At 41.6% G+C, this 20,862-nt stretch overlaps 2 protein-coding genes across 4 annotated transcripts in view; one reads left to right on the forward strand and one right to left on the reverse strand.

Annotated features, from left to right (window-relative positions):
- Positions 1-378: 378 nt before the first annotated feature.
- On the reverse strand, positions 379-13,235 carry tkfc (triokinase/FMN cyclase). Its single transcript, XM_061710439.1, has 17 exons — positions 13,154-13,235; positions 11,422-11,611; positions 11,234-11,338; positions 9,552-9,739; positions 8,054-8,132; positions 7,880-7,969; positions 5,925-5,959; positions 5,755-5,839; positions 5,582-5,671; positions 3,704-3,820; positions 3,060-3,179; positions 2,742-2,879; positions 2,559-2,665; positions 2,376-2,482; positions 1,626-1,659; positions 1,449-1,541; positions 379-1,370 (listed from the first exon to the last, which is right to left on the reverse strand). Exons 1-17 carry the CDS (start codon positions 13,157-13,159, stop codon positions 1,212-1,214), a joined length of 1,743 nt encoding a protein of 580 aa, XP_061566423.1. The 5' UTR covers positions 13,160-13,235; the 3' UTR covers positions 379-1,211.
- A 1,980-nt stretch (positions 13,236-15,215) lies between these two features.
- The window catches only part of exoc6b (exocyst complex component 6B), a 142,360-nt gene continuing 136,713 nt past the window's right edge, over positions 15,216-20,862 (forward strand). Inside the window, exon 1 of one of the 3 annotated variants that reach the window (XM_061710438.1) lies at positions 15,216-15,526. In XM_061710438.1, the coding sequence (XP_061566422.1) occupies positions 15,438-15,526 (89 nt within the window). In that variant the 5' untranslated portion in view covers positions 15,216-15,437. The remainder of the gene's footprint in view (positions 15,527-20,862) is intronic. The other 2 variants (XM_061710435.1, XM_061710437.1) reach the window with 2 other exon arrangements.

The raw sequence follows: 20,862 nt of genomic DNA on the forward strand, positions 1-20,862 counted from the left end.
TGTGTGTGTGTGGGCGTGTTAAAAGTCTCAGAAGCAGCAGTTTGTGCGTTCAGGAAGTAGATGAACAGTTAAAGGCTCACAATAAAAGCAAGAAACGAAAGTTAAAGGTTGAGAGAGGGAGATCGCAAGACGACGGTGATTAATGTGAGCAATTTTATAATAAAAACGACCCGTAATGATTTATAACTGTTTGCGGAAGTCGTGGGTTTGATGGCCCTTTTTTTTTTCTTTTTTCTCTGAAATGTTTAAGTCAGCTGTTTGCACCCACTTATCTGTCATCTCTTCCGGCAAAAGCAGCTTCATTTTTGTGGTTGACTGAGACAAACAGACGCTGAAACGCTGTAACAACAACAACTTGTACTTCTGTAGATTATTTTATTGATGAGCTCAACAAAGTGAATTTAATTATTGTTTGATGCTCTGCAGAACATCAAAGAGGAAAAAATAATTGTAATACAGCGTTAGCAGCACTTTAATTGACAAAAATCAGTCATTTCTGGAAATGAAATGAAATGAAAATGAAATGAAAAGAAAATTCTGAAATCAGAACTTCAACTCAGGTAAAAACACCAGAACCAGTCAGATCTCTGATGCATTCACTCAATACTACATACATTTTCACTACTCAAACGTGGATTTTTCAGCTCTGACAACCAACGGAAACCTTTCACTTTGGCTCTGCTTCATCTTATAAACGTTAGCCAATAACGTCCTCAGTAAATTTTTAACCGTCTGATTTGCTTTTAGTGACAAAGCTAAAGTTTAAATCTGGGTTTTCCTTCCCACTTCTGAGACACACCAGCAGAAGAAGGGAAAAGATGCTGTTGAAATGCATGATGGGACATTGGCCTTAATTACTTTTGCTGACACCCCCCCCCTAGATTTACTGCTTCAAACTGATATCTTGCTTTAAAAGCCAGAGAAAACACCAGTTTACAACCGACCCCTCCTCCTGATGTTAGTCTGGAGGTAGGATCCCACGATTTCAGTCTATTTTTGTTTATTAAAAGGTGACGCATCAAATTAAAGTCTCTTTGATGCTGCAAAGATGATCAGGACGATCAGGAACCATCTAGGAGGGTCTGGAACGTTGATGACATGTTTCAGTTCTCTACGCAAAAATCTCAAAAGTGCTTACAGAGTTTCTAAAGTGAACATTATTGAGGCCCAGTGTTTTTTTACAACCAGTGAATGAAATCCTGGTTCCAGCTTCACTTCTTCTCCCCCAGCACTTCTGCTACGGCTCTGAAGACGGCGGCGACGGCCGTGGCGCCGGGGTCGGGGAGGGTCACCCGCTCAGCGGCGATGTAGCTGGCTCTGCCGGCTCTGGCCGTGAGGTCGCGTGTGGCCTCCGCCCCCGAGGCTGCTCTCTGTGGGGTCACAAGTGACGAGGGGTAAACGGAGGTTATGTCACTGGTGCGTTTGAAAAGTCAAACGTATGAGCGCACCTGTGCAGCAGCTTGTAGTACCGCCATCCGCCCAGCAGGCGGAGCTGTGGTCAGCTTCATCAGCTCGTCCGCTGCAGGACACAGAGCATCCAGCTGCAGGACGAGAGACGAGAAATCTGAGGTGAAGCCCAAGACACTAAACTACACTGAACCAGTGACTGACGACTATCCTCTCACCATGGTCCGGTCTCCGGGGTCGGCACCTCCGTACCTGGAACATAACCAACATCTAAGCTTGTTTTGACCTCTTAGACATTTATAATAACAAAAAACAGCCAAGAGTGAGTAGAGCTACTCGAGAGGAACCAAAGATTACAATAAGATGTCTGAAAATTACAATAATGGGGCCACTTTATTTAACATTTGACCAATCCATGTGGGATTTTCAAAATAAAGGCATCAAAAACCTCTGTATCAAGGTTATTTTATGAACTGCTGAGCTGTTTACGAGACATTATGGGAGAAGTTGTACCTTTGGTACTGAATCTCTGCGGCATTTCATCCAAATCACGTCAGCTTTTTGAAAAAAAACCCTCGTAAAACAACCTTGGCTCCAACCCCCTCCCCTATTCTGTGAAATCCAGAGGTGCAGTAAACGCAGCACGATGTGACAGTGGGCCCAGCTAAACATGAAGAACCCAGATAAATCTACTCTTTTTCTGGGTGTGTGATGTCACAGAACTCTGCAAAACTGAATTGCTAAACCGATTTTCAGGATCATGTGTCCCCAAACAAACAGAAAAGGTTGTGTTATCTCAAAAACTAACTCCCAAATGTACGGCATCAGGTTTTACCCCCTTTGATCCAGAAAACTAGTTTCCTGGAGGTTAAAATCTGAACTTATAAAAGCGCATAACTGGATAAACTCTTCAAACAAATCCACGTGGGAATCAGAGGCTCTGCAGAATAATCATGACATCATCTTGCCTTCTCATGGCTTGCGTCCCAGCATGCACTGCGGCGGCCCAGGCTGCGGCGCTGCCCCGCCCCTCGGTCAGGTGACCAGCCGCTGCGGTCAGGAACAGACTGTACAGCTGGAGGGAGAGGTGGAGTCGTGAGCGCGCCTGCCTCCGCGGGGGAAATGCACTACGAGATGTAAAAAAAACCCACCGCGCCTGAAGACCCGCCCATCTTCTCCTGCACCAATCCCGCGACGACTGAAAGCAGTTGCCCCGGGCAACCAGGGACCTTGTGATCCTGGAGCCACCCCTGAATGGCTGAGTAGGAAAAATGGAAAGAACGGTTGAGAAAAGACGTCCGATCGGTCTCTGGGACGTCCCGAGCGTTGCCTACCTCTGGCCGCTTGTGCGTGAGTGTTACCGCAGTCTCCGTCCCCAGAGGCGCGGTCCAGGGAGTTTAGTTCCTCCTGCTTTGACAGCAGGGTGGAGCAAATCTGGTCCAACACTTTGCGCAGCACAGGACTCAGGGGTCCTGGCAGGCGATGAGAAGAAAGGAAGACTCATGATGTTTTGGTTAAATATCAACAGACGTTACAGCATCCAGAAATTACTTACCCTACCTTTAAAGCTCATAACCATTTATTGAGTTTGGTGGCTTTTATTCTGAAATTATCTTATTTGCAGTGCTGCGTGTGTTAATGAGGACACTAACCTTCGGAGTGCACGTCGTCCTGTGGACGCGCCCTCATGACCGGAGGCTCTGTGATGTAGCTGCGTCCGCTAACACACGCGCTGCTGAGGTTCGGCCAGGCGGGGGCGCTCGTCTTAGCATCTGGACGAGACGAGGAAAGTTAAAGTCTTTTTAGGACATCCCACACCCAGTTCATGCATCTGTAGAGTAACCACGTCCCATCAGTCCCTTGGTCTTTACCAGTTTCCTTAACCTCAGCTGTGGTCCGGGCATGATACTGCCGCCACCGTGCTTCACTGTGAGGGTGCTGTCCTCTGGGTAACGCACGAGTGTTCTCTGTTTCAGGTGTGTTTGTTGTTGACTGGGTGTTTAGAGTCTTTTATTTAGTTCCAAACATCATCACAGTCAAGATCTTTTGGTCCAAATCTGTCCAGTGTTTTGTAACAGAACGCTGAAAATGATGAATAAAGTTCTGAAACAAATCCCTTCGTTTATCTTTGACTATTCAACGGTGAAAGATCCGAGTCCAAATTTGCAGATGTATGAGCTGGATGAGAACCAATACGTCAGGTTTCACTTGTGACCGAGTCTGTTTTGGCAGCTTTTCTAAAGTTCAGGACCGTTTTCTTTTTAAAATCTAAAAGTCTTGGTCCTTGAACACTCACCAAACAGTCTGAGTATCTCTGGGTTTGCCCTCATCACCGTCAGCGACATTCCTGCCATCTCCAGCGACGTCATGAACGACCCAGACATCACCCGGGCAACCACCACTCCACGGCTCTCTGTAACCATAGAAACCGCCAGTCACCTGTTAGAGCGTCGTTAGGGTGACGTCAAGCCCTTCCTGGGACGCAGTGACCTCCAGAACGCCATCTGCTCCCAGCTTGAACGCTGTAACGCACTTTATTTTGCAATTCATAGGAGACATGGACGTACCTCCCCGTCCTGCACGCCCCCCCTGGCCCCCAGTAAAAACCAGAACTCATCTCAAGCTCTCGTTGTTTGTTTTTAATGCAGTTAAACTCCTCATGCCTTTATATTTATGTGATCTTTTAATTCTAGAGGTCCCACAGTTGAGTAAATCTTGTTACTTAGATTGGCTTTGGGCACACGAAAGCACCATGACACCTTTCTGTTTTAGTTTATATTCTCATTGTACTTATGCATCGATCTCTTATTTGTTTTTAATGCTGTGAAGCACTTTGGTTTGGTTAAAATGTGTGTTTGTAGTGGCCACTCACTAGCAGGACACTGTAGTTTCAGTGGGTTAGAATTCACAAGGATCTAGCCGTTGTTAACAATGCTGTGTGACTACATTACCCATGTTCCTTAGATGTGAAGACTTTTCAGTTAGTGTTCTGTGAGTGTTCGTTAACGGCAGTTAAAATACAGAGATTGAAATAAACAACACAAGTTTTTCCTTTGTCCACAAAAAGCGTTCTTCAGCTCTTTTGTTCCCAAACTCCTACACTGTATCAATAAAAAACATTTTATTTCACCAACATGTAATTTAACAAAATTAAATAGTAAATGAAGTTATTTCATTATTAAGTCTGAAAACTGCCTGGTTTCATGTCCACCTGTTTACCAGATGTCCATTAAATCTCATGAAAATCTCTGATCCTTTCCTTTTTATTTATTTTGTTGGTCCATAATAATCCATTTTTATTATCCATTATTATATATTACTTTTGTGGTGGATTTCAGGAGCAGAGCAGTCAAAATAAACTGTGAAAACAATTAAGAAGAATACAAGAATACAAAATATGCTGTACGATGCATATAATTATTAAAATAAGGTGTTATTTCAGTCTGTGGGTGACTGTCAATAGTAATTAAATGTTGTTTAAATATGTATTTGGTTCCAAAATGTTTTTAATTTTATTTACTTCCCGAAGTAAGGGGCGTCGGTCAAACACAATCAAGCGTAAGCTCTCGAACATTTGATAAGCACGTGACCGGAGGATCTTTTAATTGGTTTGAATTAGATTCATAAAGGGAAGCATTCGTGTTCGTCCCAGAAACTCAGTTATCAGCAACGAATCAGCGATCAGTATCGTGACTCGTATGTTGTTTTTTTATCTAATGTGATTGGACAATTCATTCCCCATCTCTTTTAGAAAATCAAACTAAACTATACAAACCAGATTTTTATGTTCGTTTTAAATAAGTTAAATAACACTTGCTTTTGAAATAATATTTGTTGATCAAATATCTGAAAGAAACGTTATCTTTTCAAATAATATAGATTCCAGGCAGAACAATGGAAATGTTAATGTTTTTCTTCTCTCTAATGTGTAAAAATAAACTGAAGCCAAACCAGGAAGAAAACAACTTAACAAAATAACACCCTGTAATATCACATGCAAAAGCCAAGCAGGCTTGGCTGCTATTGGCTTCATCAGGGTGTACTTCAACACTATTTCACCTCTAAGCAGATTAAACCAAGCCTTTTATCTCTGATTAAATATCTACTGAGACTGCTGCTGCTCCACATCTGGAAGCAGATGTGTATTCATGCACGACAACAACAACACGCTCACCGAGGGAGAGGACGGCCGCTTTAGCGACCACGGCCATCTCCAGACACGACAGAGCTCCGAGGTTGTTCACGCACAAAACAACGCTGCTGCCTGCACAAAACAAGACCAAAAAAAAGCTTAAAAAAGTGCTTAAAAACCCCAAAAAGATCTAAAACCATGGGCTGTAGATGGACCTGATGTCAGCGGCAGGTGCGACTGGCTCTGCGGGTTTGTCATATGATCCATCATGGTCTCTACCACGTCATCTGCAGATGTTACCTGCAGGACCACGTTTGAAGATAAAATTATGACCAAAACTGAGTGATATGAAGAGCTGAGCGGTGATTGGCTGCTGCTGCCTCACCTTTGACCTCCTGATTCCGGGTTCACCGTGGATTCCTGATGGACAGAAGCAGTCAGGAACGGTTAGAAATCATTTATTGCACTTATGTCTTTGCTGTGGTTGACGGATTTCATCTTAAATGAGTAAAATTACCCAAATGTACATTCATTAAACGGTAAATATCGTCTTCGTCAGACAAAAACCAAACCTGTACATCTGATAGATTTGTAGATCTCGAGACTAGTTTTTTGTGGTCTTGGTCTTGTCTTGGACTCTGATAATTGAGAGTCCGTTGCACCAAGGTGACAGAATCTGGTGATCACCAGTTCTTCCTCTTGTTAATCTACAGTTTTGTAAACTATTTGTATTTTGCATCTGATTTAATGTTTTGGTGCATCTGCATGTGTCTGTATTTAATTACAGTTTTGTGTTTATAACGGCCTTGTTTGAATAAATATATGAATAATATTTGCATATCGTTGTGATTGATTAAGCATCAGGTTCATTTCAGTGATGCTGATATACGGTGTAATCTAATTACTTTAATGGTAACTAATGTCATTTCAATCTTTAATATTTAAAATTCAGGTTTCATCTCCAAATTCAGTCCAATTTAAATCAGTAACATTTACTATTCATTCCTTTTCTGAGGTGGAGGGGGGTGTTGGAGCTGGTTATTCTGTTAGAAGACTTTGGGACTAGTTAGTAGTCGTGTCAATCCTTAAAAGCTCTGGAGTCAATCCTCCAATAGTGTAGAAATAGCGGTAGTGCAGTCGCCACACATCTGATCTGATCTCAGCTGATGGATGAAAACATTTATAGTGAGTTCAACATCATCATCCACTTCTCCGTTACTGTGCTGCAGTTGAAAACAACCTCATATGGAAACTAGCTGAACCAGGATGGAGCTGATGTTCTACAATCACGCAGGATCAGGAAATTACTAGGTTGGTTTTGGTCTCGGTCTTGAACTGAACTAGTCTTGGTCTCGGTTTAGGTGGTCTTGACTACAAGTCTAACATCTGAAACAGTTTTTTTTAATCTTAGTTTGTTTATATAAAAGAAAAATAAGCTGTCATACATCTCTTTCAAACTTAAATTCATAGAAATTAAAGACATTTTGGTTTTTAGTGACGTTACTGAGATCTTGAAGCCAGTTTACGTTGCAATACCCCTCCTGACCACACGGGGGGCAAAGATCTGCTGGGCTGAGAGTAGGTAGGTACTCAGTAAAGTGACTGAGTTCACTGGGTTGTGATTTCAGAACAAATGTATTTCAAATGCATATAAATCTCAGCTGGTTAATGGTAAGAGAAAGATTACTTTATTCTTTATTAATATTTGTAAGAAATGTATCCATATCAAAAAACCCTGCAAGTTATATACAAAAAATTATATTACAGTTCAGAAAATCATAGCTACAGCACAAGACATGCTCTCAGAGGTAATTTTTCACTGCCAAAAATAAAGACAAACTATGGTAAAAGAACGCTGATGTACAGAGCTACGTATGCATGGAACCCACTTCCCAAACACTTTAAGCAAACTATTAACATAAAAGAATCAAAATTCTTAGTAAAGAAACATCTCTTGAATAAATACATATAAAACGTATTTAATTATTATTATTAAATAAATAAATAAATAAATAAATAAATAAATAATGTAGATAGTATATGGGTATGTGTGTATATATATATATATATATATATGTGTATGTATGTATGTATGTATGTATGTATGTATGTATGTATGTATGTATGTATGTATGTATGTATAGAACTTTAGGTTTGCTTTAAATTTTTTGTTGTAATATATTGTGTATTATGTGTCGGACCCCAGGAAGAATAGCTGCAGTTTTGCTTTAGCTAATGGGGATCCAAATAAAAACTATAAACTGCTAATAGACGTGGACCACCTCGGTCTCTCACCCCCACCGTCCCCCCCCATCGTCTCTCACCCCCATCCCATCTCACCCAGTCCCAGCTCCATGTCCCCAGGTGGGAGGTCAAACGAGGGCAGGCAGCCTGGGACGCTGCATGGAGACAGACTCACCCCCAGCGTACCTGGACGACGGGGGTCACAACAAAGGATCAGTAGGAGAAGCATCACAGGCAGGATATTGAATGAGAGGGGGGGGTTAATCTCACCGATTCCCTTCAACGCCTCCGTCACTGTGGAAACAATCTGGTCCAATGAGCAGCCTTCTTCTGCCAAAGCGCCTGCTAGCTGTACCGCGAACATGGAAGACGAGACTTAGGACTGAGGTCTAGGGTTAGGGGGACCACGGTGCTCTTTGCAGGACGTGTCATTGCATGATGTTACAAGGGAACACTTTAATGTCTGTTACCGTGGATTCACACCGAAAGAGTCATAGGCGTCCGGCTGCCATTCATTATCTATGAAAGCTCGCTGCAAGAGGCGTTGGAGGCGTTGGAGCCACAGCGCCAATTTGAAGTTGAAAAATCTCAACTTTATGCAAATGAGCAGCCGAGGCAGCGTCCAACCACAGACCGGGATTCCCAAAACAAAAGGCCTTGCCCTTGACATTTTAGCTGATCGGACTGGAAGGTGTATGTCCCATTACATCTGGTGTAAAAGTAACACGGCATTTCAGAAAAGGAACATCATACCAACAGTAAAATATGGTGGTGTAGTGTGATAGTGTGGTGTGATGTGTTTTGCTGCTTCAGGACCTGGAAGACTTGCTGTGGTAAATGGAACCATGAATTCTGCCATGAAGTCTATAAAAAAATCCTGAAGGAGAATGTCCGGCCATCTGTCGTGACCTCAAGCTGAAGTGCACTTGGGTTCTGCAGCAGGACAATGATCCAAAACACACCAGCAAGTCCACCTCTGAATGGCTTAAGAGAAACAAAATGAAGACTTTGGAGTGGCCTAGTCAAACTCCCGACCGGAATCCCATTGAGATGCTGTGGCATGACCTTATAAAGGCGGTTCATGCTCCAAAACCCCCCAATGTGGCTGAATTACAACAATTCTGCAAATATGAGTGGGACAAAATTCTTCCACAGCGCTGTAAAAGACTCATTGCCAGTTATTGCGAAGACTTGATTGCAGTTGTTGCTGCTGAGGGCCCAACCAGTTATTAGGTTTAGGGGGCAATCACTTTTTCAAACAAGGCCATGTAGGTTTGGATTTTTCTTTCCCCTTAATAGTAAAAACCTTCATTTAAAAATTGCATTTTGCGTTCACTTGTGTTATCTTTGTCTAATATTTAAATTTGTTTGATGATCTGAAACATTTAAGTGCGACAAACAAGCAAAAAAATACGAAATCAGGAAGGGGGCAAACACTTTTTCACACAACTGTATATGTATGTATGTATGTATGTATATATATATATATATATATATATATATATATATATATATATATATATATATACTGTACATATACACACAATTGTTTCCCTCCAGTTCTGCAGCGCAGATTGAAAGCCCCGCTCACTGCAAGCGTCTGCTGGCGTTAGAAAGCGGCGCAAAGCAGACGTTCTGAGCGACCACAGGCGATTTCTGGCGCTTTTGGTGTGAACCCCCGGCTAGGCGCCGCGGGGAGACTCCCCGGAGCGGCTCCATCAGCCCAGCCGTCAGCTGCAGAGCTGCACGTCCACCACCTCCGCTGTACCTTGTGTATGAGGACGGTGCCACACAGTCCTCTCCGGCCGGCCTTGCTGGGTTGGTCGAAGGCACAGTCCTCGGCAACGATCACCATGTCGACGGCCACGCCCTGGTTACGGGCCTGCTCCGCCGCCAGGCCGAAGTTGAGGCGGTCCCCAGTGTAGTTCTTCACAATCAGAAGGACCCCGGCGGCGCCTGAGGGAGGGAGGACGGACGAGGTCATCCCTCCTTCACCGAGACTTAGAGTCACAGATCATGACGACTGTTGTGATTTGCACTATATTTTAATGACCCCTCGGTGTCATTGAATGCTACCAGCTGTAAAATTAAACGCAGAAAGATTAGTCCAAGAATAAAGTTGCTTTCATCAACGAAAATTATGACTAAATATCATCGTCAACGAGCCTTTATCACCTGAGGAAAATGAGACCAGATGCAACGCAAATGCTGGTCATGTGACGATAACGATAATCAAATATATAATGCAATATTGTAGACGAATAAAAACAAGACTAAAATGTACATTACAAAATAAAAACTGCTAAAATGTGTCTTCATTTTCGTTGACCAAAACGAGACGAAATGTTCTAACAAAGATTGTTAATGTCCATGTTTTTAGTAGTTTGTCTGCTGCTGGGTGACGTCACGTCCTCAATCCCAGTCGCAGGGAATCAGATCCAAAAGATGCAGCTGCAGGGTAGAGGCTGAATTATGGTTCTGCTTTAAATCGACGCAGAGCCTACGCCGTAGAGTATGCGGTGACGCGCACCCTACGGCGAGGGCCACGCTGTAGCCTGACGTGCACCTCCCAAAAGATGTAACTACGCGTCAAGGTGATGCAGACCCAACGCAGACCGAGAGGGCTGTGATTGTGGTTCGCTTGGTAGCAACGCATTTCCGGTTCCGGTTCGTGAAGCAGTAGTGAACTTTCAGCACTCTTTTCTTCGTGTGTGTGATTTATTGTTTTTTTGCACAATAGTTGTCCTTATCTCTTTGATACACTGTGACCGGAAAATTGCACGGCGGCGAGATGGAGTGACGGAGAAGTCCGAAGGGTTCACGACGGCGTCACGGCAACGGCGTAGGCTCTGCGTTGGTTTAACGCAGAACCATAATCCAGGCTTTAAAGGCTGATGCCATTAACGCAGAGCTCTAGGTTCACGTCAATTAAAAACAAAGTTACATAGAGAAACGCGGGGATCCTCTGGGGCTGGAGAAGAAGAAGAACCATCTTTGGATACACTTTCCTACATAGACGTGGAAAAGAAAACCCAATGTGTCGTTGAAAAAGGAAAAGATGAGGAGAAATGTGGAAAAATAAAATATGTTGTAAACTCAAATTAGAGTCTTCTGCATCTGGAATGGATGTATTCTTGAGTCTCTAAGGTAACAATAATATAATAATAAGATAATTGTTTGAATTGTAAAATGGGTTTGGCTAAATACAATCTTTGACTAAAACTAGACTAAAATGGTCCTGGACAATTCTGACTAAAATAAGACTAAAATGCTCAGACTTTTAGTCGACTGAAACTTGACGACTAAAAGGAGAATGAACGTGACTAAAACTAATAAAAACTAAAATGATAGCTTGACCCAAAGACTAGACTAAAACTAAAATTGAAACAGGCTGAAAAAAACAACACTATCCATGAACAAAAAAATGGTTAAAGCAAAAGCAAACATTACCTGCATGGTGCAGGCTCAGAATGGCAGCGAGGATGCTGGTTGGAGGCGGCGATGCAAATACCCCCCCTGCAACGGCTGCAGACAGCATGCCAGCACCGATGTAACCTGAACACGCCGGGAAAGAGGGGGGGGGTTTACACTATAGGAAATATGTCATGATAGATCTTGCAATGTGCCTTCAGTCCCACCTGCGTGTGCCGGCTCGTGTCCTGACCCCCCTCCGGACACCAGCCCCACTTTGCCCCTCAGGTTGTCCAGGTCTGAGCGAACCATCACCCGGTGGCCCTTGAGCAAGGACAGGCCCCCGGAGGTCCTGGCGAGGCCGCAGAGAGCCTCATCCACGCAGCCGTCCACCGAGTTGATCAGCTTCTTCTGAGGCTGGAGACATCAGTCATCAGGGTCACTAAACAGGACTAAACAGGACTAAATATGCATAAATATGCATAAATATTACTAAACAGGACTAAATATGCATACATATGCATAAATATTACTAAACAGGACTAAATATGCATACATATGCATAAATATTACTAAACAGGACTAAACAGGACTAAATATGCATACATATGACTAAACAGGACTAAACAGGACTAAACAGGACTAAAATGCATAAATATGCATAAATATGACTAAATAGGACTAAACAGGACTAAATATGCATAAATATGACTAAACAGGACTAAATATGCATAAATATGCATAAATATGACTAAACAGGACTAAATATGCATAAATATGCATAAATATGACTAAACAGGACTAAACAGGACTAAATTAGGGGTGGGACGATACGGGTAACTCCTGATTCATATGTGGCCCACGATAACGATAATATCACGATATTCGATATATTGTAAGAAATTTCATCAACGATATATGTGACTGAAAAAGAAAAAATACCCATAAAAAGGAAAACGTCTGTAGTTATGCATTTATTCAATGCCAAGACTTCATTCAATGTACAAAGAAAGTGCATTTGTATAGAGCCTCACTGCCTGCTAGGCTTGTAAATGTAAACACTACAGCTGGACAAATTAAAGTGCATGAACATTAATAACATGTTTTATATAAACCAGGACAGTGCACTGCGTTGTTTCTAATACTGAAAAGTCAGTAAGAAACTTAAGTTTGCATAGTACCTCACTGCCTCCTAGGCTTGTAAATGTAAACACTGTACAGCTGGACACATTAAAGTGCATGAACAATAGTGCAGTGACAACCGGGTAAATCCATCATGTGTGTTGTAATAAAATATTGATATTTGCCGTCAGTTTATCGACTATTTATTACTACAGAGAGCGCAACAATATATTGCAATATCCATTTTTTTCCCCCACCACTAGACTAAATATGCATAAATATGACTAAACATGACTAAACATGATTAAACAGTATTAAACATGACTAAATATGCATAAATATGACTAAATATGACTAAACATGACTAAACATAACCAAAAAGGACTAAACATGACTAAACAGTACTAAACATGCATATGCATAAATATGCCTAAACATGACTAAACATGACTTAACAGGATTAAACGGGACTAAATATGACTAAACAGGACTAAACATGACTAAACAGTTTACACTCCTAGCAGTTTCTGCAAAATCTGGCTTCTCAAAAGGAGGCAAACCCTTCAAATGTGCACATTTTATTGAAGAATCACGGTGAAGTTTCGTTCTTAACACCATAAAGTGTGGAACTACATTTGCAGCAGCTAATCGTCCCGGACTCTGATCCAGCATGACTGACGTGTCTGCAGCATGGATGTGTTATATTGGTCTGCAGAGCTCTGCCAGCTCTCCTCGACTAAACCCTCCCGTTTCCTTCATGACGCTGCACATCGACAAGGACACAAGCTCAAGCGACGTCTTAACACGCAAACAACAACTTTACAGCTCATTTTCTACCTCCATTTCCACTTCTTTTCCTCCTCCAGATCCGCAACAGGTTGATCCTGCCACGTCAAGTCAGCGCAAGTGGATACCGGATGTGAGGCTGGCCCTACAAAATAAAAGAGTATAAATTTTATTTAATTTTAATTTACAATAAAAAAAATAATTGAAACACTCATTTATAATCTATCTATACTTACCTCTTCCAATTTTGTTTATTTTTTATAATTATTTTTTAAAATTGGAATTTATGAAAAAGTGAGGCCATTGTCAGCAAACAAGATGACAGATGAACAGGGTTGTTTCTACATTTTGGGGGCCTCTTAAAGATTGTGTTTGGGCTCACACACCTACGTGCATGAAGCACCCTGAACATCGCTGTTCCAACTGAATGAGATGATGTCATCCCAAACTAAATTGCAGGTTTAGTGCTTAGTAGAGGGATCTTTCTGACACGCAAACTAACTACAAACGCCAGCCACTCAATGCAGGTACACAGCTATTGATTGCACAGGGATGCAGCAAAGCCTCAAAGCATGTTTGTGTAGCAAATAATTATATATTTTTTATTAAGCATATTGAATTTTTTGTTTTACTTCCTTTCTTTATTGTTAAGTCAACCATTTCTTTTCTACTTTTTTTATTTTTTTGGACTTTATATTGTCTCGTGAGCTTCTTTAACAAGTGAACTTCCCTGCTGTGGGATCAATTGTTTAATCTGACCTTATATTAGCAATCAGGAGGACCTTTGATCGGTTCTTTATAGTATGATGAAGTACACGTCAGAGGCATCAACCGTCAAGCATTAACAGAGGACTGCTGAGGGAACCCTCATACCTCTCCTTGGGGTGACCACCCCCCTTATGGGTGAAACCAAATGCTGTAAAACACATTTTTCTGATGTTTAAAATCCCAGTTAAATATAATACTTCATTGAAAGTACAATTTCTGAAATACATTTACGGTGTAAATTCAACAAAGTACTAATTATCAGAATACAAACACCTCTGGGTACTTAGTGGCATCGTTCATCTACATTAACGGAGGAAGACAGTTTGAAAACAACATTATATAAGCCTTTTGATGTGGCCACCATATAACTACACTTTAGTCTTTCTATTAGCGAACATCTCAAAAGTTGTGTTAACTGACAATTGTTGTACTTGACCAAAAAGAGACAAAGGTAAAAGTATCCGGGTTTGTTATTCTCATATGTTTTGTTAAAAATCCATTGCAAATGAAGATGTCAAACCTCCCAACATGATTCGTGGCAACACTCTAATGTGTCACTTTTTATGATGATCACAGGTTCAATTTGTGAATATAAAGTTCAAATTCAAGCTAAGCTAGCTAATATAAACCTTTTTTTATTGAATAATTGAAAATACAAACTCTCAAAGGAGGATAACAATAATAATAATGATAATCAAACTAATAATACAAATGAAAATTAAGTATGGTACAGAAGCTCAAGATACATATCATTACGGGATTTAGGAATAAAAAGAAAAAAAAAGAATTTAACATAAAAAGGAGCAGCGAACCAAGAGAATAAAATAAGTTATAATTTAGAAAAGCAGAAGATGGGCAATATCCTGCTTTATTTTCTTGGTAGCCAACATAAACCTGGTCTAGATAAGATACATTTTGCTTAGGATTAATGTAAGTTTTTTGCAGTGAATAACTTAATTTTAGGCCCTATGTTTATGGCTGCACATAAAAACAATAATAAAAAAAACTTATTTTGAAAATGTAAAGGAAGTAATATTCCACAATAGGCGAAGGACACACCTGTCACTTTTTCGTGTATGTTTACGCTAAATTGATCAAATTGGGCGGAGCATATTTGAGAATTTGAGCACACAAATTCTCCTTTAACTTTAATTATATATTTATGTAATAATAATAGCCATAATGATGATGACATTATATTACAATATGTTTTTAATTTAGATGTCAACCATATTTAAAGTTGAAGTAAAGAGGATTGTTCACTTTACTAACCGGGTACAACTTTGGCGGATAGACAGTTTGTGTCATCCGATAAACTATTCATAAATCCAATTCATTAAAACATATTTTATGGCGAAAACTAATACTGCACCGAGTTTCCCCGGAAAAAAAACAATATAAAAACAAATAAGTCTTGAATCGGAGGTAATCCCCGCCCTGCTCGGGCCGCTCCGCGCACACACACCGAGCCGACCCCCGCGCTCCTCCGGCGTGAGTGACGCGGCGAGCACAACCAGCGGGTCCGCTCGTTTTCCGCGCAGCTCGCATCTGCGGAGCAACATGCAGGATGGCGAGCCTCGAGACAGCCGCCGAGCACGAACGCATCCTGCGGGAAATTGAGAGCACGGACACCAACTGCATCGGCCCGACCCTCCGGTGAGTACGTGTCGGCCCCGGGAGAGCTGCAGACCGGCTCCGGCGGAGCACGCAAAAACTTTACCCCGCCTGCGCCCATTATCGGACAGCTAGGGCTAACTCTGGCCCCGCAGCTAACTCATTGGCATTCAGCTCACCGGCCAGGAGCTCCCCATGGGGGAGAGGGCTTTTTAACCCCTTTAATCCATGTGTCTATGGGTTATCAGTCTCTTCTTGCAGGTGGTTTGGGAAGCTTTTAATTCAGCTTTAGTGGAGGTTAGCAGTCTATCAGGGAGTGTCAAGTTTTTCAGCCTTTACAAACCCAGTTTCTGTCTCTGTCCCCAATAAAGCAGGACTGAGATGGTTGTGAAGGACTGGTTCACACTTTCAGACGGGGGACGTGACAACATAGGCTTTTTTTGAAGGCAGTTGTCTTGTTTTGAATCTTGAATCCATTTTGCATGTGTTTTGTGGAGGGTTGGGTGATTTATTTAGTGGAAACTAAGCTGACAAGAGTGATCATGTTGACTTTTGTGATGCATCATGGTCCAAATGGCACAATTTTCAGAGGTTTCAGTGTAATATCTGTGATATTTTGGTCAAAATGCATCAAAAATGCAAATAAAAGTCTAATTTTCAACCATGTGTTCACAGCTGTGTTCATAGAAGACAATTGGGGGAGGAGTTTGCATCTAAGCTCCACCCCCTGTCATCCTCGAACTCTGTCATAAATAAGATATTTATCAATCTGTGTTCTTCTCCGTACCAAGCAGCCTAATGACTAGTGATGCACCGAAATGAAAATTTGTGGCCAAAACCGAAAATAATAATAAACACTTGGCCGAATACCAAACAATACCGAACAAGGTTCTTCAGCAGTTTTTCATTTATTTTGCCAATTTTTTCACCATTGCATAAATCAAATACATTTGATTTCGGCATGCTTTTAAAAGAAAAAAATCTTTTACAAAATTATAAGGTAGTAAATATTTATTGAACATAAAAAAATGAACATTTTTAATTTCCCAGCATTATGTTGTTTTGGTTCCACCTCCTGGTGAATGTTAGGTAAAATTCTTATGTGGTTACTTTTTGGTTGGCCAACGATTTATGTGGTGCGCAACGTTATGGGAGCGGCCAGTCTATTTCCTTATATTACAACGTCGTTATTAATTGTTCAGTTTTTTTCCCATTTATTCCACCGAACACCGAAAGTGTTTTTTTGCCATTTTCGGCCGAACAATTTCGGTTACCGAACAATCGGTGCATCACTACTAATGACACCTGTATGAGCGATGAATGTTTTAAGTTATCAGAATCAGGTTTATTTGGCCAAGTCAGGTCAAACAAGACAGGGAATTTGACTTGGTTATTTTCGCTCACTGTACAGTAAATAAACAAATGACAGCTCTTATTAACATATAAAATTTGTTTTTTAAAAGTGAAAAGTTCAGCAGTATGAGGTTGACATGGTTATTGAAAGTTGCATTGTTACAGCATATGATTGTGGTTATTATTATTATTATTATTATTATTATTATTATTGCACAGTGATTGATTACTCTGAGACTCTATGAGTGAAGAGAGTTCATCAGATCAACAGCTTGGGGGAAGAAACTGTCTCTGTGTCTGGAGGTTTTGGCGTACAGAGCTCTGTAGCGCCGTCCAGAGGGGAGGAGTTCAGACAGACTGTGTCCTGGGTGTGAGGGGTCTGCAGAGATGCTACCTGCCCGTTTCCTGGTTCTGGACCGGTACAGGTCCTGGATATATTGGGAGCTTAGTCCCAGTTATCCTCTCTGCAGACCTAATTGTCAGTTGCAGTCTGTGTCTGTCTAGTTTGGTGGCCAATCCCAACCAGACAGTGATGGAAGTGGTAAATATTCATGAAGAATTAGAGCCATAGACAGTTGATTGACGGCTGGTTTACGTCTAGCCCTCATCGCTTCTTCATCATTGTTTTACTATGAAGTTTAGTTAAGCAGCTGACGAATTGTGTCGGCTAAACGCTGCACTCATTTCTGATCTATTGCCATAAAAAGCGATATTTAGTTGCAGACATTCGCTGACAACTCCAGCTTAAGGTGCGAGGCCCCAGTTAACAGTTCCCTCCGCCCAGTGCGAGATAAGGGAAGCTTCAAAACCTCTTCAGAAAACCCTTGACGTTGTGGATAATCCGTCTGTGTGTTCTTTAAAATAGTTTTGTGCCTCCTACTTCAGAGGTACAGGAAGTGAAATATGAAACTGTGTGGAGATAAGGATGAGGAAGCTGCATAATTCTCCTCTTCGTTGGGTCTGTGATGTCACTAAGCCCCTACATTTCAACTGCTCACTGAATGGTGCGTTTTTAGACTCATGCAGCAACAAACAAAGTGAAAAGTGTTTGAAGTGTGACTTTTTGTGCTGATATTGACTCCGAGCATCCAAATATCTCTTTTCAAACAAATGTGTCCCGCTTTGATATTTGCCACCCTCTCAAAACCCCAAAGGACCCAATGGTTTCCTGTTTATTCTGCAGAAGCTTTAAGTTTCCCTGCATGTGATTACAAATATAGACAGGATAACAAGTATCTTCTTTTAGAAATTCATGTTTTTTTAAAATAGACTCTGCTCCTGGCCGGCAGTGATTGTCCGATTGTCCGAAGAGGAAATAGTCAGTGAATGAAGGGGGAAATGCAGCGGAGGAACTGGGCTATTCAAGTCTTATCAAAGGTGTGCATGTTTTTGCAGATGTTTTTCCTCTTATCCACTTTTTCTGATCTTAATAGGAACTGAAAGCCTGATTCACTAACATAATTGTTTGTGGGGTTTTTTTCCTAGAAAAAAGTGGTTTATTAACACAAAATGACGCAAGACATTTTTCCTCTCATTTAGCAAACAGATATAATAAATGTTGCTGTAATTTCAACTGTTTCGTGTCTAAACTGTAAGACATCACGACCTGCGCTGCACTGGGAATGAGTGGCGTCAGCACTGGCCAACGAAGAAGCCATTAGGTCAGCAGCCCCGTCCATTTAAACTGGCTATTTAGGCCAATTATTTCCCCTGATGGGAGGTTACATCATGTCAGGCTGGATGTTTACCAGCCCTGCAAAGGTCCAGGCACTGACACAGCTGGACAACTTGGTGGGACACCTCGGACTGCCACATACTTGTGCTCGGAGGGCGTTTAGTGTGCTGTTCAGTACCACGCCAGGCGTCTTCAGTAGCTGAGACCGACGACTGGATTATATTTGTCTTTCCAGTCCATACACTCCCACTGTTGTGTGATGTTTCATCTTTTCCAGTTTCTCTTTCCTCCTCCTCCTCCTCGGTGCCTCCACTTCTCCCAGATCACGCCACTTTAAATATTATGGGACAGTTTATATTTGGAGCTGTCAACTAGATCATCAGCTAAATTTAGTCTTGATGGATGCTCGATTTAAAAGAAACTTTTATAAGCAAACACAACTCACGAAGGATGCAGGGAGCAACAGAAGTAAATGTGGATAGTTGCCGGATCGATCACCAACCCGATGTGTGCTGAAGTGTCCTTGAGCACATTGCCCTCAATGCAGCCACAAAGGGGTCACAAGCCAGTGATCTCATGGAAAGGTTGTGTCAGCATGAGCATCCGACGTGAAGCCTGTGCCAGTGTGTGGGATGTGATGGTTCACTGTGGCGTCTCTAAAAGGAAAAGATGGTTTAGACTCTCCAGTTCTCCTTCATAAAAACCTCCAGAAGCAGTTCAGTTCAAACTCGTGTATTTGCTGTAGACTTGAGTATATGGGCTTTGAAGCTTTAAAGTCCTGTGGCCAGTCCATTCATATATTTGGCTGGTAGTTTTTCACTCTACTCTTCTGTGATTGGCTGTCAAGAGGAGTTGATGTACTGTGAGGGGGGTTAACCCTATGAGGTTGCTTTTATAATCGATCCTTTGTCAGCATTCTGATTGGTCCCTGACTGACCAATCACAAAAATCATTCTCCGTTGCTAAATCCGGGTCAGAATATCCGGTTGGACCAAACAGCCGTCTCTCTCTCGTTCACATCAATGTAAAAAGTAGTTTTTACTTGCCTTGTATCGAAATTTAAATCACTGGATTCTTTTTTTAACCTTTGTATTAGTAAAAGAAACAATTAGTAATTAATACTTTGGAACTCACTCCACACAGTGTCGTGAGGGTGCAGTGTAGTTTTTATGCCAAACTGGCAGAAATCTGATCCGTACTGGCAAAACAAACTCAGCTCGGCAGCAGCTACATACAACCCATAGCTACAACCAGGAAAGTGTAGTATCTATTTATCTTAAAATGGTTAAGCGGTGTGCTTGGGGCACTTGTTAAAGTTACACCTGCTACCCAGAGAGAATCACAGGAATACATTTCATCCCAAAACCAACAGTAAATTATGAAAAATGTCTGCTTTGGATAAAGCTATGTGGACGACCGCACCTTCCACCATGCTATCAGCTAAACTCATCGAAAGATTGCGTTTTCTCCGAAAACCTGAGTTTTTTTAAACTCACTACACAGTACCTGAAGTGTTCCTTTTTTATTTATATGTCGTTGCTGTTGATTTTCTTTGCTACAATAATTAGAAATAAGGTGATGTAAAACCCTGTTTTTACAATGGAAGTGGATGGAGAGGTGACAGTTTTGTCCCACCTAGCAATGGGGGCAGGGCTTGAAAAAGGGTAAATTCTTCTAACTATTGGAGAAAGTTTGTCTGCATCACAGGCAAGTTTTAGATCCTACATTGTTCGCGGCTACTTCATGTGCTTTTGGACAAACTGTTTTGTGGGGCTTTGACCTCTAATGGGCTGAAAAAAGTCCCTGCTTTGGGTTCGGTTGGCGTTTCCCAGTTCTGCCCTGCAGGTAGATGTTCTGCTGCTAAACATCATCTTATGACCCGTTATTTTGAGACGGATGTGTTGGAGTCGGCCAACATCTAAAAAGTTTATTTTTACTTATGATATCCTTTCTTATTTTATTTATCTGTCTTTGAGAAACAGTGAAAGTGGTGCAATAGCACCGCCAGGTCGTGTGGAGTGGTAGCTCACAACACTGCTGCATCCATAGTGCAATAGAGATGCAACGATTGAAAGTCTTGCAGGTTTTACTTCAAACTCCAACTAATTGAAATCCCTCCTTAGTTTGATGATTGGTTCATTTCTCCAATTTATGTTTAATTACTTTTCAAAGAGGTTCACAGCAACATTTTACTGCAACGCACTAACAGTCTTTACAGCTGTGAGTGAGTTTGCTCTACTCTTTGGGCCAGTTTTCTTGTTTTTGTTATTGCATTGATGTCTACAGCTGGAGGCTGTTGCCTGGCTGCTTGTCAAGAGTTGGTTTGCTTTGACTGTTTCTGGCGCGGAGA

The sequence above is a fragment of the Cololabis saira genome, chromosome 20 (genome assembly GCF_033807715.1).
Source record: "Cololabis saira isolate AMF1-May2022 chromosome 20, fColSai1.1, whole genome shotgun sequence".
Taxonomy (NCBI): Eukaryota; Metazoa; Chordata; class Actinopteri; order Beloniformes; family Belonidae; genus Cololabis; species Cololabis saira.

Coding starts and splice junctions, on each gene's coding strand:
- tkfc (XM_061710439.1), bottom strand. Junction 9,740..11,233: donor TCTGAGCCTGCACCATGCAG/GTAATGTTTGCT, acceptor TCCCTCCCTCAG/GCGCCGCCGGGGTCCTTCTG. Junction 5,960..7,879: donor GGACATGGAGCTGGGACTGG/GTGAGATGGGAT, acceptor TCTGTCCATCAG/GAATCCACGGTGAACCCGGA.